This window comes from Anas platyrhynchos, chromosome 19 (assembly GCF_047663525.1).
Source record: "Anas platyrhynchos isolate ZD024472 breed Pekin duck chromosome 19, IASCAAS_PekinDuck_T2T, whole genome shotgun sequence".
Lineage (NCBI taxonomy): Eukaryota > Metazoa > Chordata > Aves > Anseriformes > Anatidae > Anas > Anas platyrhynchos.
The window spans coordinates 1,446,701-1,465,417 of record NC_092605.1 but is presented as its reverse complement, the minus strand read 5'-3'; the positions used below and the strand labels follow the sequence as shown (position 1 = coordinate 1,465,417).

Below are 18,717 nucleotides of genomic sequence, written 5' to 3'. Positions count from 1 at the left end.
TAATTTTCCTTTGTTTTTATTATTCATTTGTGGAACATATTCGCCGCGCAGTTCCCTGGCGCCGCAGCAGCCGCTCCGCAGCCGGGGGACCGGGGGGGGCGGGCAGCAGCGTGGCAAGGAAGGGGTTAAAACCACCCGGCACAGCACCCATGGGAGACCCCCGTGGGGTCACAGCCCTGCTGGGTGGGCGCACGGTGCCACCCGGCTCCCCTGGCCGTGGGACGGGTCCGTGCCATCGCCCCAGCACCGGCCACCCCCTCGCGTCTCCAAAGAGCGAGCACCCAAGGGTGCACCCAAAGAGCACCCATCCCCAGGGACGAACCTCGTCCCCTCTGCAGCCACCCCAGCGCGGTGTCCCCGTGCCCAGGGACCTGCCCCAAGAGGTCCCCGGGGAGCCTCGTGCTGGCTAAGCTCCATTTTCTGCTCGCTCACCCCCCCGTGTCCCCCCCCATGGCCGTGCCGGTGCCGGTGGCCACGCGGTGGCCGGCAGGTGCTGGAGGATTAGCGGCGCTCTCCGCCGCTGCCGGGGCCATTAGTATTCCTGAGACGAGGCCTCTTCCCCTTAATAAAAAGCAAACAGAATTGAAATGCCGAGCGCCGCCGGCACCTGGGGAGACGCGGAGCTCGGCGCGCCCGTGCCACGGCGCCGAGGGGCTGCGAGGGAAGGTGGGGATGAGGTGGGCACCCTCGCCGAGCCCTGCACACCCCCAAAACCACCCCTGATCATCGGCTTCCCCGCAGTGACTCGGCACCAGCTCCCAACACGGGGCAGGAGCAGTGGAGAGGCGCCAGGCGGTGCCCTCCAGGCAGCAGTGGGGACCACGGGTTGCAGCCCACCGCCACGCAGCACCGCTCCCCGGCATCACCACCCACAGCATCCCCAGCACGGGGCTCTCAGCACAGCCCAAATTTCATCTCCTGCTGCTGGGAGAAGCGTTTCAGGTGGTGCCAGCCCCGATCTCCCCATAGTGAGTGGCACCAGGGGTTGGTGCCAGGATTAACCCGCCCGGGGACACCCAAAAAACCGGGGACACCCTGTCCCCCCCCAGGCCTGGCTGGTGGCTGTGCAGTGGCATGGAGCAGCTCCGGTCCCCGCTGGCACATGGAGAGGTGCCAAAAGCAACCTGGCGTGACCCTGCCCCCTCCCAGCACAGCTCCTCAGTGTGTTTTTAACATTTTTTTGCTTTTTCTTAGTAAAAAGACTTATAATTGCAGATGTGTCCGCTAATCCTCGCAACTTACTTCGTTCCTCTCCTTTCCTGCTTTTCCCCTCCCTCCCCTTCTTCGCCCCCCGCTGAGACCAAGAGCTTTATAAATCTCCTTCTGGCTATTAATTAAAAGCAACCTCTCTGCTATCATGAGTGTACTTGCCATAAATTAATAGCGGCCTTCTTAATCAAATCTTATCTCCTCTCCGAGCGCCCAGTGCTGGAGTCGGTATCCCAGCCCACCCGGCCGTGAAATGCAATTTCCAATGCTCCAGCAGAGGCTGCGGCTCCGCTCCCCCCAAAACTGCCCAAGCCCCCGATCCTACACACCTTCTTCATAGGGTTTCCCAAACCCCTGATCCCATGCACCTTATCCACAGGGTTTCCCCTCTCCCCACCCTCCCACTGCACCCCAAGGCGCTGCTCCAGCTCTGGGACCCCAGAGGAGCACAGGATGAAGGTGAGGACCCCGTGTCCTGGCCCTGCTCCACGAACATCCCTCCCTCGGGGGCAGAGCTGGTCCCGGAGCAGCGAGAGGCTCCCGGTGCTGCAGGGGCACCCAGGGCCCTTTGGGCACCCCTGGCCTTGCTGTGGAAACGGCTCCGTCTCTGCTGGTGCCCAGCTGGGGGGATGCAGGCACAGGGTGCCTCCTCCCAGTGCACCCTGACCATAAATAAACGCCCCTGCACAGCCCCGAGCCAGCCCCAGAGGCAGTGGGGAATCGCTCTCAGCTGGGCCATGAGCACGGAGAGCAGGCAGCGGGGCGCAAACAGCCCCCCCAGGGCAGGTCTGGGTGCTGGGAGGGTGCTCAGGGGATGTGGCCAACCTCATGGTGAGCCTGAAAGTGTGCACAAAACATCCACACCGCATGCAGAGGGAGAGAGTGGGGGAAAGGCAGAGGAATCAAGGGGCAGGAGGGGTCCCCCCCAGCTCCAAACTGCCCCGAGGCTGCCGCGGGCACGAGCACGGCTCAGCCAAAGCTGGGCGCTGTCCCCAGGGACCCGGTGGAGCATCCTGCGCCTCCCTCGCCGTGGATTTGGGGTTTCTTACATGCCGTAAGCCGATTGCAGAGGTGTGTTAACGGGATTAGGTGGGAGGCTTGGAGAGAGGCAGACCTGGAGCGGCTGCGAAGCGGAGCGCCGCCGCAGCCCGTGTGACGCCGGCAGGATTTGCAGAGCTGCCTTTTCAACTGATTCCTTCCCTTAAAGCCTTCAAAAAGGAGAAGCTGTGGGAGGGACGGGGGCTCTGCCGCCTCCTCTCCCCACACAAAAACCCTGTAGGGCCCTGCATGGGGGTCACCTCCCCACACAGCCACCTGCGCTCGGCTCCGGCACCCTTTGGTGGGCGAGGTGACACCCATAGGGTGGCACGGTGACCCCACAGCCCCCCGCGGTGACAACCCCAGCTGGCAGCCAGCACCAGCTCCCTGTGGTTAATGCCAGCTGGGAGCTGCAGGGCACGGACGGGGAGGGCTGGGGGCCGTGGTCTCGGCCCCCCCCGGCTGCGCCCAGCCCCGCGGAGCTGCCCGGATCCCCGGCACGTCGTGGCACTGCCAGGATCCAGCCCCCCCCGCATCCTCTGGCTCTGAGCAGGGTCAGCACTGCCCAGCGGGGCTGTGGCACCCCCCAGGACAGACAGATGGACAGACGGACGCCCTCCTCCTTCACTGCCTCTCCCCACACCGCCAGGACCCCCCCCCCCAGACCGCTGCCAGCCCCGCTCCCTCCTCCTGCATCTCTGTCTCCAGGCCCACACTTATTTATTTATTTGTTAATTAACTGCTGTTTCCATAACAAACGCTCCAGCTTCTCCCAGACTCCAACAGCCCTGGGGCTGGATTGTTAACTAGGATTTTAATTTGTTAATTAAAAGCAGGATGGCTCCATAACAAGCTCCTCTTCCGCAGCCCCGGCTCTCGGAGGGCTCAGCAGGCCATGGGCTGCAGGGTGCTGGCGGCCTCGCCGTGCCCAGCCAAAACCCCATGGGGGACAGGGCGCACGGGGAGAAGCCAGCACGGCTCCCCCAGGACAAGGGACACTTGCAAAAGGGGTGCTGAGCCCCGCAGCACCACGGTGCTCGCTCAGGACCTCCCTTCCCAAAGCCACCTCCCTTTGCAGCCTCTCCCAGGACCCCTCCCCAAGCAGCTCGCAGCTCCCAGCACGTGTCCCCGGCCACCAGCAGGTCCCAGACTGGGGGAGCTCCCTCCCTGTGCCCCCAGCTGCGGAGCTGAGGCTGTGCCAGCATCTCCCCCTCTTAGCCCCCAGCCCCCTGCCCGAGGATTGGGGCTTGGGAGAGCCCCCAGCACCCAGCCCCAGAGGCAGCAGGGACCCAACCGGTGCCCACGGGGGCCAGGTGAAGCCCGAGACCCCCGCGGAGAGGAGGGAGAGGCGCCAGCCCTGGCCAGGGACCAGCAAGCACCTCATCGAGGGAACAGAGCGGGGCTGTGTGCGTGCCCAGCCCTGCCTGGCCTCGCACACCCAGCCCCTCTGCCCGCCCGGACCGGCAGCTCCGGCTGGAAAAAACAACATTTCCCCCTGCGGGAAGCCCCAACAAGGCGCGCACACATGGCACCGCTGTGCGCTCCCAGCCCCTGAGCCCATGGGGGGGGGGCCAACAAGCAGAGCTTTGTGCTCCGAAACACCGCGCAGCTCCGTGCGCACAGCCCCCCGGTGCCTGGCCCCGATCCCAGCCCCAAATCCACAAACCCCGGCCCCCAAAAGCACGGACCCCATTACTCGGTTCCAAACGTGAACCCTGGTGCCTGGCCCTGATCCCAGTGCCCCCGGTACCAGCCCTATATCAGCTCCCCTGCACGCAGCAGAGCCAAGCAGGTCCCCATCAGCCGCTGCCCCAAATCCCCTGCCCAAGCTGGCTCCGTGCCCCGCACACCCCAAAGCGAGGTGCCCAGCACATGCCAGCGTCCCCGTGTCCCCAAGGCCACGTCAGCACTCCTGTCCTGCTCCCCTGTCAGCCCGCATCAGCACAGGAGCCACCTCCAGAGTCCCCTCCCTGCTCCAGCCACACGTCCCCCCGCATCCATCAGCACCAGGCTGGGGACAACGCACGGGGACAGGGCTCAGCACGGGGACGGGGGCTGCCCAGCCATGGGGGGCACAGCTGGGTGGCCCCAAAAGCCGGAGCAATCCTGTCCCCTCCGAGCGCAGCACGTCCCCACGCGTGGCACAGCCCTGTCCCCAGCTGGGGCCACTCCAAAAGCTGCCGGGCTCCGGCCAAAACTCCTTCCCCAGCAAACTCCTTCTGAGGCCACAAACCCTGCTGCTGCTGCTGAGATTGCAGCTCCTCCGAATCTGGGTCAGGGCTGTGAGTCACGGACACCGGGGGTGACTCAACGCCGCCGGGGCTCTGCCGGAGAGGGGCCGGGACGCGCCGCTGGCTCCCCGGGAGTGACCCCGGCACAGCGAGAGGGCAAGGGGCAAGGATGGGGATATCACCGTGGGATGGAGGGCACACGAGCTCGGTGCAGCCCAGCACGGCTGCAGGCTGGATTTGGCCCCAGGGGGCACATGGAGCACATCCTCCAGGTGTTCCTGGTGGGCAGCAGCAGCTCCTGGCCCCAGAAACCAGATTGCAGACCCAGGGTCACCGCGGCTGGTGAGGGGCAGGAAAGCAAAGGCACCGCCAAGCCCCTGCTGCGAGCAGACACACGGCTCCTCGGCAGTGCCTGGAACATCCCTTCTGCAGGATGAGTCCCCAGGATCCCCTCCCAAAGCCCCCCCGCACCCCCTGGCCATGCAGGATGCTCAGCACAGCCCTGGCCCCGTAACCGCCCTCGCAGCCAGCCAGCCAGCCGCTCTCCAGGCTCACCACGAAGTCTCAACAAGGCAGCATTTCCCAACGGAAAAAACACGCCAGGGAAAGAAAAACAGAAGGCAGAAACCACAAGAAAAACCCCACTCAGCCTTTCCCAGGGCGCTGACGCAATTAAGTCGCCAGCCCTGCGGGATGGAAAAGGCTGTACCAGCTCCCCACATCCCCTCCAAAAAGCTGAGAGGGACAAAGCCACCGGTGGCCGAGGTCCCCTGCGCGTGTCCCCGTCCCCTGAGCCAGCAGGCACCGCGCAGCTGGGACAGGCAGGCAGGGATTTATGGGTGGGGGGGTGTCCAGCTATCGTTTATTCAGACTATTAATTAATCATTGCATTGCTCACTTCAAACGTAAATAGCTGTAGCATGAGCGCAAGCAGACTTTTTCCTCGGAAAAAACCTTTTCCAAAGCTTTCCTCTCCAGCCGCCCTCGTTCGCAGGCAAGGGACGGGAACAGCTCGTGGCCTGGCAGCCCCCCCGTACCCCTGGCTTTCCAGGGCAGAGAAGCGAGCTCCGGTTCTTGCACTTATTTACACACTTGTGGCTCGCTCTCAGCCAGAGGGGCTTTTGCAGCCAGCGCCGCTGCCCAGCCCGACGCGCGGCTTATGGGGGAGAAGCCAAGCGAGCGAGGCTCTGCCAGCGCCCCAGGTGAAGGGCTCGGCGGTTTATTTCCCCTGCTCAGAGCGCGTGCTTTATTTCCACCCTCCACTGCACAGCTCAGCTCCCCACTGCCGCCCTCCCAGCCCCTCTCCCCCCCTGGTGCGAGCCAGCAAAACGGGGAGCACGGGGAGACGAAGGCGCCCGTCGCCTTCCTCCTCTGGCACCCAGCACGCGGGCAGAGGCTGGGTGCTCCGCGCCTGCCGGCAGCCCCCCCCCCGGGGAAGGGCTCTCCCCCCAGTGGAGCTTTGAATTAAACATACCACCCTAATGAGTTGATTTTATTAGTTTGTGAATGCATTGAGAGCTCATTATCAAAATAAACATCAATTCACTCCACTGAGCGCGCCGCGCACACGCGCGCCCCGGCAGCGCTGCAGCTGGGACCGGGCGCAGCTCCTGCCCCGGGTGCCCCCCCGTGCCCATCTCCCTGCACCCCCCAAGGGCTCTGCACCCCAGGGAAACACAGGAGCTGCAGCCACCCACCCTGCAGAGCGCCTCACACCACCAGGTTTGCTTCTCCATCCTGGCTGGGGGGCTCCAGAGGGGGGATGAAGCATTCCTGGTTGCTGGGACAGGATGGCCACAGCTCCTGGCACGGGCAGGATGGGGTCCCCTGGTCCCCAGGAACCACTCGGCTGTGCCAAGCAGGCTGAGCCCCAACCCTGCTGCACCCCACAAGCACCCCGTGATCCACAAGCAGCCCCCAAGGACATCGGGGACAGCCAGGGCAGGAGGCACCCACCCCGGGCAGCCCACACCGAGCCCCTCTCCCTGCTGGGGCCGGAGCGCCGAGGCGTGAAGCGGGGGGACAGCGGGCGCATTGTCCGGCTGGGCAGGACGTGCTCCCTTTGGAATCGGCAGCTAATCCCATTTCATCCCCCTCCACGGCCATCAGCTGTTTTTGCAGGCACGCAGGGGGCGGGTTGCTGAAACCAGAGCTATTGTGGCCGCACCGCCCCAGCCCCCTCCACCAGCAGGCACCCGGCAGCATTCCCGCACCCGCTCCCACCCCGGCACCTTTGGGAGCTGCTCCCCGTGTCCCCTTCCCCCAGGACCCTGTGCTCCAAACCCAGGTGAGGATGAGGAGGAGGAAGCTCTGTGTCCCCTCCATGCTGACCCCACAGTTTCAGGGACACCTCCAGGACACCACCGGCACGTCCCAGTGCTCGGCGCTCCCCGCTGGGAAGATCAGTCCCCAAAGGAGGGCAACGAACGAGATGTCGATGACACCAAACCCCAGTTAATGCCTACATTAGTTTGGCCTACATTCACCCCGTTTCCTAATCCCAGTAACCCCCCAAAGAACCAGGACCTGGTCCCGGGGACACGCTGGGGCCAGGCTCCCCTGGGCAGCCCAGCGCACGCAACCCAGCCCTGGGGACGCGGCACAGGACCCCAAACCTGCTTCAGCCCCACGCTCCCCCTGGAGAAATTCCTGCTGGCTTGGGCGATTCATGTGCCGGGGAGTGGGCACGCACGCCCTGATCAATTAAAGGGCTCTAAAAATAGCATTTGCCTTCATCACCTTGTTGTGAGCCATGAACGCAGCGATGGCGCAGAGCTGGGGCACGCAGCCCGCATCTCCCACCGACCCCAGACCACATTTAGGGGTCTCTCCCCCACACCACACACATCCCCGCTCCCCAGGGGACACCTACCCACACAAATTGGGGCACCCCAGCCCTGCAGCACCCCGGAGAACCCCCCTGCAGGGATCGGTGCCCCCCAAAACCACCCCCACGTCCTGCAGGACCCCCGGCGCACGGGCAGGAGGGCTCAAGGTTAGCGCCGAGGACTGGCAGGTTGTCGCCTCGCCCAGCAGCACACAAAGCAATTAGCGATGGCAGCTAAAATTAGCTCCCTGGTTTCTTCCTGCTAATGGTCAAACCCATCAAGGTTTCCCTACACCAGGGGCCTCGGCGTCTCCGCGCGGGCGGGCGGTGATGGATGAGAGCCGACAGAGCCGCTCACGTGTGTGCACACCGGGCAGCAGAGCCCGTCCCCAGGGGGCACGGCAAGGGGGACACCAGCCTGGCCAGCAGCCCCAGGGGTCAGAGAGCCCCTATTCCCCCTCCCCACCTCACCCAGCCTCTCCCCCTTCCACCCCCTGCCTCAGTTTCCCCAGCAGAGCGCGGCTCCGTTCAGCTGCCACGCTGCGAGATGGGGACAGCGACAGCACAAAAGGGGAGGGAAGCGAGGGTGGCTTTGGCACGGGGACGGGTTCTGGCATTCCTGGGATTGTCAGCGTGCTGTCCCCGCTCCCAGCAGCTGGCCACCGTGCCCAGGGCCTTCCCCAGCCCGTGGTGGCCACCAGCCAGGAGGTGACAGCGATCCGCACGGGGAGCAGGCGGTGGCTGCCACTCACAGCATCCCCAGGGGACAGCACAGGCTGGGAGCCCCCCCTGCACCCACATTCCCCATTCCTGGGGGGGGGGCCCGAGGGCGCAACCGGCCCCACGGGAGCAGGGGAGACAAAGGGGGCCGGGGACCAGCTGCGGAGGGAATGTCCCCTGCCCTCGGCCCCGTTCCCAAGGATCAGGTTACCCAGTTCCCAGGCAACCCGAGCCCCGGCGCAGCTTTTCCAGGCGCAGGCATTCCTGCGCCCCGCGGGGCTGGGGGCAAAGGGAGGGGGGCCGCCGAGGGGGCGCGGGCAGGTGGTCTGCGGGGGCTTGGGGAGGGAGGTGGCAGCAGCAGGATGCATCCCTGGGAGCAATTTGGGGGGGGCAGGATGCGCCCCAAAACCATTTCTGGGAGCAAGGAGGGGATGGATGCACCCCAAAACCACGTCTGGGAGCAAGGGGAGGGGATGGATGTGCCCCAAAACCATTTTTGGGAGCGAGGGGAGGGGATGCACTCGCAGCAGCTGGCCGGAGGGGTGCTCGGGGCCCTGCCCTTGCAGGCGGCATCGCCGGCGTGCCCGGGGTGCGAGGGATGCCAGGAGGGCCCAGCGCAGCAGGGAGCTGTTGCCGGCACATTCCTGCCTGCTGGCAGGGCGAGCTGACAAAACCCTGCCCCAAATCCAGACCCACAGCTCTGGGGAAGCAAAGGGTGGGACCCCCAGAACAGAAAGCAGCATGCCTAGGGATTTTTTTGGGGGTTCCTTGCTTTGCCACCACCTCTCCAACCCCTGCGTGACACCGTGCCACCTCCAGCAGCTCCACACGATGCTCCCCTGCACAGGGCAGCCCCCACCCCGGTCTGTCCTTCCCCAGGAGCTCCCAGGACACCCCTTTGCCCCCTGCACCCACCCCTCTGATCCCCACAAGGGTGCCAGACCCCCACGGGTGACCCCTTTTCGGACAGCCAGTGCCCAGCACCACGCACAGGAGCTGTGTGGCACCAGCAGAGCACCACCAACCCCTGTACCCTGCCCCACAGCCGCCGTGGGGCTGGGCTCGCCCTTGGTTAGCACAATCACATCCCGTCTGACAGCAGCATATTTATTCCGGGCCCAGCACTGACCATTTTTCACCCAACGCCACGCAACCTGCTAACGAGCTCGGGGAGGTAACGAGGGCTCACGGGCAAGGCCACCCGCTGCGCACCCACCCAGCTGGGACCCAGCACCACGAGGGTTTTGGGGTTTTTTTTTTGGCTCCCTTGCAGCTCCGCATCCCCGATGCGAGCAGCGCTTCGTTTTCCCCAGGCACCAGCCTGCAAACAGCAGCACGGCCACTATTTATGTAGGACCTACGTAATGTGGTGTGGCTGGAGCTGGTCCCGAGGTGGGAACCACCACCAGGGACCAGCTCCAGACAGGGGAAGGGGAGGACGGGTGCTCCCCTCCTGAACTGGGTAGGGAAGGGGGTGTCCCTCTGGGGTAAAGCAGCACCTTGGGCTTCACAGCCCCAAAAAGAAGCTGCTGGAGCTGCCCCATTCCCTGCGGATCCACAGCACAGAGCACCCCAGTGCCACAGCAGCCGGACTGGGGACAAGGACACGGTCCATAAAAACCCACCAAGGCGGACGCGGGGTCATTCCTCATCGCCCCCGCCCCCGTGAGCCAGCCTGCCTCCTCCCAGGTTTAATTATCAGCCTTTTCCCAGGATCACAAGCAGCCTGCAGCCGCCTGCCTGCCTCCCTCCCTCTCTCCTCCAGCTCCTTCACTTGCTCCCGCTGAGCAGAAACGTCCCCGCAGCCTCGGGGACATTCAGGGACAGGGGCAGCGCTCGATGGGGCACAAGCAGCCAGCACCACTGGGCAGGGGCAGCTCAGCCCCCCCCCAGTTGCACCCAAATATGCCAGCACTGGGGTCACCCTGCAAAGGGAACGGGGTTACAAGCCCACAGCTGTGCCTGCACCCCGATCCTACAGGGACATGGGCTGCCCGCGAGCGGATCGCATCCCTCCTGCGCGCGCGGTTATCGGGTCATCAAAATTTCATCGCTGCGCCCGGCCACTAATGGCTTCCAAAGAAGCATCAAATTTTAATCTCCCTTTCCTCTCCCCTAAAAGCCACTTTCCTTCCTGAGCCGGAGCTTTGCACGAGGCCGGCGGCTAAAGCAGCAGCCGAGCTCACGGGGAAGGGGAGGCGGCGCAGGAGCGGCCGCGCTCAGACACCCCTGCCCCACGCACCCCGACCTGCCCCACTGCAAGGGGCTTGGCATGACGAAATCCCCCCAAAAAAAGCCACCCGGTGCTCGTGGGGAAGCAGGGTGGTGGGTGGGTGCCAGCCCCATCCTGGGCATCCCTGGGTTGGTGACTGCCACCCCGTAGCCGGGTGTTTCCAACCCCATGGGGACCCTTTTGTGGATAAAGGCACCTTCCCACGAGCCCTGAGACCTGCCATGCGTGGCACCAGCCCGGCACCACTGTCACATCCCCAAAAAGGGGCAGGGGGTTGTCCCCTCCAGCCCCGCAGGCTCCGTGCGTGCAGACGTGCCCAGGATCCACGCGTGGGTGCCAGAAGGAGCCGCACCTCCGCTCCAGCCCCCTAATAAGCCTCTTTGGCTGCCTTTTCAGGCCCCTGCCCCAAATCCCGTCTGGAACCTTAAGCCTGCCAAATCCCTCCTGGGACTGGCCGCAGCCTCCTCAATCCCATTACAGCCGCTGTGCCCGTGCGGGGGGTCCCAGGCTGTGCCCCCAGCCCCAGGGGAGGGAAAACTGCTCCTGGGGGGCACAAAACCCACCCGTAACCCCCCCCAGGAGGGTCGCACTGCGACATAGCTCCCACCCGGGCGGCGCTGACTGATTAGCCTTCCACCAGCACCGCATTCGCCTCCGGGTAATTAGCGCGAGGGCCCTAATCAATAAGTTATTTTTTGCCACGGGTAATTAATAATTACGCAGCGCAGCCAGGCTGTAATTAAACTTCCATCCCATCTCTCCCCAGCGGTACGGAGCCCTTTGTTTTAGGAACTGCAGGTATTAAAAGCTTTTTCATCCCGGTGCCTGGGGAGCTCGGCGCCCCGCTTGGGAAGGTCTCGCGCCCTCCTCCCCCGCTGCTCTCCGTCTCTATTGATCCCATTTTTCCTCGGCTGCTGGAATCGATAAAACCCGCACAGATCCTGTGTCTGCCTCCGCTCCCGGCTTGGCTGTGGGGTCACCAGCCCTCGGGGGGGTGCCCGCAGAGGGGCTGCTCCTCCTTTGGCACCTCCACCCCGGTGTCCGGTTGGCCACGACGGGCTGCAGCGATGCTCGTCCTCAGCCCCTCGTGCACGGGGGAGCAGCAGCAGGCGGGGAGGTGACCCGCGTGTCCCCATCTCATGGCACGAGCTGCTCCCCGTGCTGCTCCGTCGCAGGCAGCGGCCGCCACGCAGCGCAATGTCACGCTGCCCGCTGCAGGGAGAGAAAAGGCAAAGCCCAAACCGTGCTCCAGGATCGAGGCACCGAAGCTCCTTCCCCTCGCTTCCAGGCACGGATGAAGCACGGAGAGCCCCCCCAGAGAAACGGGAGGGGAAGGGGTGCCGCCAGGAGCCCACCCCGCAGCCGGGAACAAACGGACCGTGGGGGACTCGCGGGTTGGAGACGCCAGCCAGGAGGGAGAGAAACTCAGCAAGGGAGTGAATCAATCAAAGAGACCTTCACAGCTCCCCACACAGGGCCTGCCCGGATAATATACTGCCGCTTTAGATGTTATGTTCTGAACTTAATTACTGAGAAATTATAGCAGTGCTAGGGGAGGCTCAGGGGGAGCGCGAGGACGGGAGCGCACGGGGACTGCCGGCTCCACTCGCTGCTGCCAACAAGGGCAAGAAATGTCCTGGGCAAGGACCCCCCGAGCCACAGCGCTGCCCCCCGCCGTGCCCCCTCCCCAATTTTGCAGCCTGGATCCACTCTGTCCAAGCTGCGTGGACGGAGGTGGCTGCGCTGCAGCCCTGCCAGACAGGAGCCTCCTCCCTCATCCTCATGGGGATCCTCTCCAGGAGGGCCCCCCTTGCACCCCCGAAATCCAGTCACACCCCAAAGGTCCAGGAGTTATTTCTACCTCTCTCTGGGGTAACGGAGCAGCTAAAACCAGCCTGTGCCACGCCAGAGCCCTGGAGGTGACGAGCAGACAGGGCTCGCCCTGCCCAGCGATACCAACTCACCCCAGGGATCAGCTGGGTGGCACAGGGAGCCCCAGGGCACCCATGGGGGCTTGGGGATGCAGCCCCCCCCTCCAGCCCCAGCACCCTGCCCACCCCAACCAGTGGCTGGAGGTCAATGGGACCGACACCAGCACGAGAGCTGCTCCCTGGGAGCTCCCAAACTTGTGCCCCAGGTCCTGCCACTCAAATGGGGTCCCCCGGGAGGGGGGAAAACGGGTGCCCTCACCCCACACCATCCCTGGAGGGTGCTCAGCCCCCCCAGAACGGGCTGGTGCAGTCTCTACCCCATGCTCAGGGCAAAATTTCCCTCACATCCCCAGAGCTGGGGCTGTTATGGGGCATGGGGAAGGGGGAGGCAGAGCAGAGCTGCGCCCTGCACCCTTCAGCCCTGGCCACCAGCTCCTGGGGGGGCTCCTTAAACACAGCCGGGGCTGTGCCCCCTCCTCACCCCGAGCTCTGGGGCTGCCTCGGTCCCCGCCACCCCCCCCAGACACCCAAACTTCCCAGGGCAGCCTGGGGAAGCTCCCCGGAGCTCAGCTGAAGGGGTGGCCAAGCCGGGTCCCCCTCACCCCCCATTCCTGCTCCACCTCCAGCATCAAAGGGGAAACTGGGGGGGTGAAGGAGCTGCCCCCCGCGCCGGGACCCCCGCGCATCCCCTTACCTTGGGCTCCAGCTCCCGGGGGGCCGAGCAGGGCGAGCACCACGAAGCGCAGCAGCGCCCAGCTCCCGAGCCGGGCCATGGCTCCGCCGAGACGGGGGCAACTTCCCCGACTTTATAATCCGGGCCCCCCCCCCGGGCGCAGGGACCCCCGCAGCAGCGCTGCTCGGGGATGGAGGGGGGGGAGGCGAAGGCGATGTGCAAGGCTCCCGGTAGGGCTGGAGGGGGGGGGTCCGCAGGCAGCTCCCCGCCGTGTCCAAGTTCCCCCGGGGCCGCGCAGAGCCGGGATCCCCAAAATCCGGTGCGGAGCCCGCAGCCGAGCCCCTCTCGTCAGGGGAAGGGGTGGGAAGCGCTGAGCTGTGCGCCCCCGGCCCCTTCTGCGTCCTCAAGCACCATCGGGGCCGGGCACCCCCCCTCTCCCCCCCGTGCCCGCCGCTCCCGGAGCCGAGCACACCGCAGGGAAGAAAAAAAAAAAAAAAGAAAACCAAGAAAAAAAAAAATCACAAAACCCACAAAGTTTGGGGTCCGGGGGCGGCAGCCGGCCCCTCCCCAGCGCTCAGCTCCCTGCTGGGGACATCCCCGCTTCGGCGGCTCCGGGGGGGGCTTTATGGGGAGGGGGGGGTCTCTCCCCAAAACAACCCCCCCCCAGCCCCAAACCCGTCTCACCCCCCCCTTGTCAGCCGGGGGAAGACGTGGAAAGTGCTGCGGCGGGGGGCAGCGGCTCGGGGTCCCGCTCGCAGCCGGCGGCGGGGCGCGGCGGGCGGGCAGGAGGCGCAGCGCCGACCCCTTCGGGAGCTCCGGGGGGGGGGGCTCCTCCTTGCGCGGAGCCGAGCCCGAATGAGCCGAGGTGGAGGCGGCTGGAGGGGCTCGGCGGAGCCGGGGGCAGCCCGAGCGAGGGAGGCGGGGAGGCGGCGAGGCTCCGAGCGCTACCCAGCGGCCGCGGCCGGGCGCGCACGGCAGGCGCGGATGGAGAAGGAATGGGGAAAAAAAATAAAAAAATAATAAAATAATAAAAAAAGCGGGCGCGTCCCCCTCCGGCTGCTCCCCGGTTGGTGAGGAGTGGGTGTCCCCCTCCCCACAACCGTCCCCAAAATGTCCAGCCGAGCTCGCTGCCCCCCAGATGGGGATGCAGCAGGAGGTGCCCCTCTGTGGGTTTTGCCTCGCCCAGCGCTTGGAGCCGCCCCCCACTCTCCCTGCTGCTTTCCCCCTCCCTGATAGGGCTCACAGCATCAGCACCCAGTCCCCTTTTTGAGGGAAGGGGCACCCCGAGGCAGCACAGCAGCAGAACTCGCCGCCACCAGATTATCGATGCTCGTGGTATCGGGTTCTGGAAAAAAACAGCAGCTCTAACCCCAGAGGCGAGCCAGCGGCACCTCCCAGATAACATACCACCTCCTCAGGCCCAATCCTGCAACTCCTCAAGCCCAGATCTCCCAGCAGGATCAGGCCCGGGTCACACATCCTTCAGAAGTGACTGCTTTATGCCAGCACAGTGCCTCCCCCTCGGTGGGGGGGGAGCAGCTCAGTCAGGGCTGATACCGAGCAGTAACACCCAAAGGACCCAAAATGTTTGCACAGAAGGAAACGTCCACCCTGAATGCTGGATCAGCCCCCGGAGCACAGGCAGCACCTTGGAGCCAAGGAACCTATAAAGGATCAGGGTGAGAGCAGGAGCAGATTTGGCTGAAGCCAGGCCCAGCACCAGAGGGTCAAATCAGGGCAGGGGCAAGGGGCAAAAATTCCCACACAACCCTCGTACAACTGCGTGGTGGTGCCTGGACACCAGCGTGCGTTTCCACTACGTGATACAGGCTCCCATGTAAATCACGCACAGGGCTCAGGGGGGACAATGCCCGTGTGCGCGCTGCGCATTTGGAGAGCTGCTGCCAAATTTCCCATCGACCTCTCGAGGCGAGACTGAACAATAACCCAGGCGCTTGCCCACCCCGGCATTAATCAGCTCCGTGGCTGGCATTCTCAACCGAGACGGCGGGGATCGATGTGCCGTGGGAGGCTGCGAGCCTGGCTCGCCCCTCGGGGAGGTGTTCCCCAGCACGGGCTGGATCCAGCGGGGAGGAAGGCTGCCCTGCCAGGGGCGAGCGCAGCAACCCCGCGGTGAGCTTGGAGCCCGGTCCCGCAGCACTAACACGTGCTGCAGCAGGGGAGCAGCCGTGATAGCTCTCAGCACGCTCCCAGCCCCCCGCAGGGGTCAGGGCTTTGTTCCTGAAAGAACAGGAATTCCTGTCTCCAGGGCCGTAAATTCAGCACCTGCCCCTGCTGCCAGCGCTGATTTATGGTTATTACAATTCATCTTGCCAAGGTGTGAGCCCTTTATTACCTTCCTCTCCGAGGTACCTGGCTCCCCGCAGCCACCCGGGCGGACCGGGAGAGTTTTGATCTCGCAGCAAGGCTCCCACCCAGCCCTGCCTGCTCCGTGCCAGCTCTCCTCTGCCCAAATTTATCCGAGCAGGAGCAAGTCTCCGCACGCAGCCTTGTAGCTGCTTCCAGGGGTGGCTGGAAAAGCTGACACCTTCCCTGGGCGATGCTGGTACACTGCCGAGAGGGCACCCAGCTCTGGTGGCACCCACGCTCCCCGTGACCCTGGCACAAACTGGGTGATGTCTGTGCGCCCCCGTGCACCCCCGCCCCATCTCTCATCAGCTTTGGCCCCGTCCTCCAGCCTCCTGTGCAGCATCCCAGCTACGATTCGGGGCAGTGTCACTTGTAATTACCATGAGGCTCGCACACAGACCAGCTGCTTGCACGACTCTCGCCTCTCCAAGACTGCTCTGGAAGGGGTTTGAAGGCGCAGGTCTCCAAGGGCACATCGGGGGGGTGGGTTTCTGAGCTCCTCTCTAGAAATCTCCCAGACCGAGGGGCTCCAGCCCCCAACAGAAGCCCCACGGGCACCGGCTGCTGCTCGGGGCCTCTGCTAATGAGGGGTTTGCCCTGCGCAGCCCCGCAGGCAGCAGAAGGCAGCCTCAGGCCTATTTGCAGAACTGAAAGCTGTTATTTTGCCTCCTGCTTGAAGAGGGCGCATCAAAGTCAAGCCCAAAAATACGTCGCTAGGCTCGAATTAAAAAAACTCTTGTCTGAAACCAAGGCAAGTTCCAAAAAAAGATCAAGGCTGTTTGAAATGTAGAAGCCTTCGCTCAGATGTCAGGCGCTTTGGGGACCAGGAGTCAGCACTATCCAAAGGCTACAGGACAACAGCCAAGAGCTTCCTTCGGCCGTCCTCGGCACCCCTTGTCTGCCTCGGATGAGGCCCCAGCTCTCTCGGCACAGCTCCCTGAGTAGGAAAGCAGCGAGCCACGGGGAACCCAGTGCCCCCAGAGCCCCAAAAAGGGCTGGGAGCCCCTCAGCCCTCTCCTGCCATCCGAGGGGAGAGGCAGCAGATGTAACCACAGGCTGTCGGCACCGGCGCAGGGAAGAGAAATTGGATAATGGAGGCTCTGCAGTCTCGCAGATAGAGGCATAACAAGCTCCCACCGGCAGAAGCTGAAGCCAGACATACCCAGACTAGCAATAAGGTGCACGTTCCCAGCAGCCAGGAGAGCCGGCTGGCTGCAGCCAGGCTCCCCGATACTTCTCCTTTGTAATTAAGATTGGAAGTTGTGTTTTGTTTTATTATTTTTTTTTTTTCCTCTACTTTTTCTCCAGAAGCATCTGCTCTCCTGGAGGGGTGAGCTCAAGGTGGTTCAATAGACCACGAGCAGGCTCTGATCTGCCAGCTCCTCGCTTTAAAGCTGGGCTTCGGGCACTTCCCCGCTCCCCGGGAGAGCCTGGGCAGCGTGGGGCGAAGCAGCCACCGCGCACCTCGGGCTGTGGGGTGGTTTCCCAGCCCCCGGGCAGGGCTGCACGCAGCAGATGCTCTGCTCTCAGCAGGACTGAAGCTGCCTCCCCTTGAAGGGCATCAAACGGGGCTCCGCGCTGCCCCCGGATGCTGCGCGAGGGGCCTCCAAAGCGGCTCGGCGCAGAAACATCTTTAATATTTGATGACTTTAAAATAAAATACCAGGAGAAGGAACAGCGAGAGGAGCGAACGCCTTCTACCTGCCAGCTCTGCTCCCTTTCCCAGCCGGGAGCTCTCTCCCAGCATCAGCTGCTCGGGGTGTCTCAGCCCAATTAAGACCTTCCTTCAAACCCCCCCGTCAGCCTGAGCCGCACGTCCCCACGCTCGGTGCAGGGGGGTGCAGAGCTGAGGGGCTCCCGAGCTGGCAAAATAACGCAGGGACATCTTCCTGTCCCATTTCTGGGCAGGATCCTTCTCTCCCCACAGCCAGCAGTGGTTTGGGAAGGAGCCAGGAAGAGCCAGAAAGTCCCCAGAGCAGGGAAACGTTTCCACAGCTCCGCTCCACCCTCACACCATCAGTCCCCACCGTGCTGGAGATGTGAGAGGAGGCAGCATTCATCCCCACAGCCATCCTCCGCTGGGAAACAGGCACAAACAGGAGCCTTTTCTCTGGCTCTGAGCTTTTATCAGCTCCCCCACAGCTCAGGGGGCAGCTGCCAGCCCCTCTCCCCATGGGGAGGGCAGCAGGGGGTCCAGGAGCCCAGCAGGACCCCAGAGCTGCGGCACGCAGGGGGGCTCCTCGAGCCCCACGGCTGGGAAATGCTCCTCTGACAGCTCCAGACTCCTCTGGAGCAGCCCCCGGGGAGCAGAAGCATTTCGGAACATGGCCACGTTAAAGCAAACAGCCCCAAAAACCACAGCCCAGGGACCACGAGCCCCGCAGCCCTCCCCTGTTATTAGGGCTAACGAGCACCCTGCGCACAGGCTTTGTGGGGTTGGCTCCCCACCCCGAAGTCACTGCTGAGGCTTGGACACGCCAAAGGCTCCTCCACCACCCCAAAGCTGAGCTGTGTTTTTCCTGCAGGCTGCAAAGAGCCCGGAGGAGCCCCCAGGGTGGGTTTGGGGAAAGCTCCACGTGGGCAGGGTGGAGGTGAAACCGCAGCCCCACACCACAGCCACCAGCACAGAAATACCCAAGAGCCAGCACTGGGCTCCACCAGCAGCCCCAACCGCAAGGCTGACTTTTAAATCAAGAGATTAAAAATTTAAACTAGGGTTTTGGCTCATTTTAAATGGTTGCTTAACATTTAAAGGCCGCCTTCCTGAGTGCTTCTCGGTAACAGCAGCTGGGCACCGGCCGGGTTTGCTGGGAGCTGGATCCAAGGCTCTCACAGAAGCCACAAGGTGAGGTTTTAGAGGTGCTCGCTGCTGAGCATCGTGTGCTGGCAGCCCCAAAACTGGCCAGGTCCAAACCCCACCAGCTCCGTGCCCCTGGGCAGGGCACCTGCAGTAACCACACTTTTGACCCCCAGCTCCTCAATCAGAGAAGGGATTTTTGATGGACGCACTGTGCCCAAAAGCAAAGCACCTGGTAGGATGCCAGCTCCCTGTTTAGGGGCACATATCAAAGCCACCCAAGCTCCCTACAGCACCCCTTGGCCTCGGAACTGCCACATCACCCTGAAGTGTGCACAGAGCCGCACAGATCCACCGCAGCCCTGGGCTCTCCAATTCACAGAAACAGCACAAAGGGAGAAACAAGAGCCAAAACCCCTCTTACCACCCTACCCCTGTGAGCCCCCTGCACCCCAGCTCCCCCCAACCTCGCCGTGCCCCAGCCTCGCTGCTCCAGCGCGGCGCGGTGCAGGGGGGCTCTCCGTCACCTGGTGGGTGTTTTCCCAGCACAGGGCACTTCAGGTGCTGCACTGATTTCCAGCACTACAGGATTAGGTCATAAATAATGGATAATAATAGTAGAAATAGTAAATAATATATTTACAGGCTTGCATAATGAATAATGCTGAGCATGAATCGCCGTGCCTGG

At 63.9% G+C, this 18,717-nt stretch overlaps 2 protein-coding genes across 5 annotated transcripts in view; one reads left to right on the top strand and one right to left on the bottom strand.

The window, feature by feature from the left end:
- The window catches only part of SDK2 (sidekick cell adhesion molecule 2), a 44,742-nt gene extending 30,908 nt beyond the window's left edge, over positions 1 to 13,834 (bottom strand). For 2 of the 4 annotated variants that reach the window (XM_072025630.1, XM_072025631.1), the window contains exon 1: positions 12,884 to 13,834. In XM_072025630.1, coding sequence (XP_071881731.1) covers positions 12,884 to 12,962 — 79 coding nt within the window. In that variant the 5' untranslated portion in view covers positions 12,963 to 13,834. The remainder of the gene's footprint in view (positions 1 to 12,883) is intronic. The other 2 variants (XM_072025632.1, XM_038165419.2) reach the window with 2 other exon arrangements.
- The window catches only part of RPL38 (ribosomal protein L38), a 145,444-nt gene that overhangs the window by 82,915 nt on the left and 43,812 nt on the right, over positions 1 to 18,717 (top strand). The window lies entirely within an intron of this gene.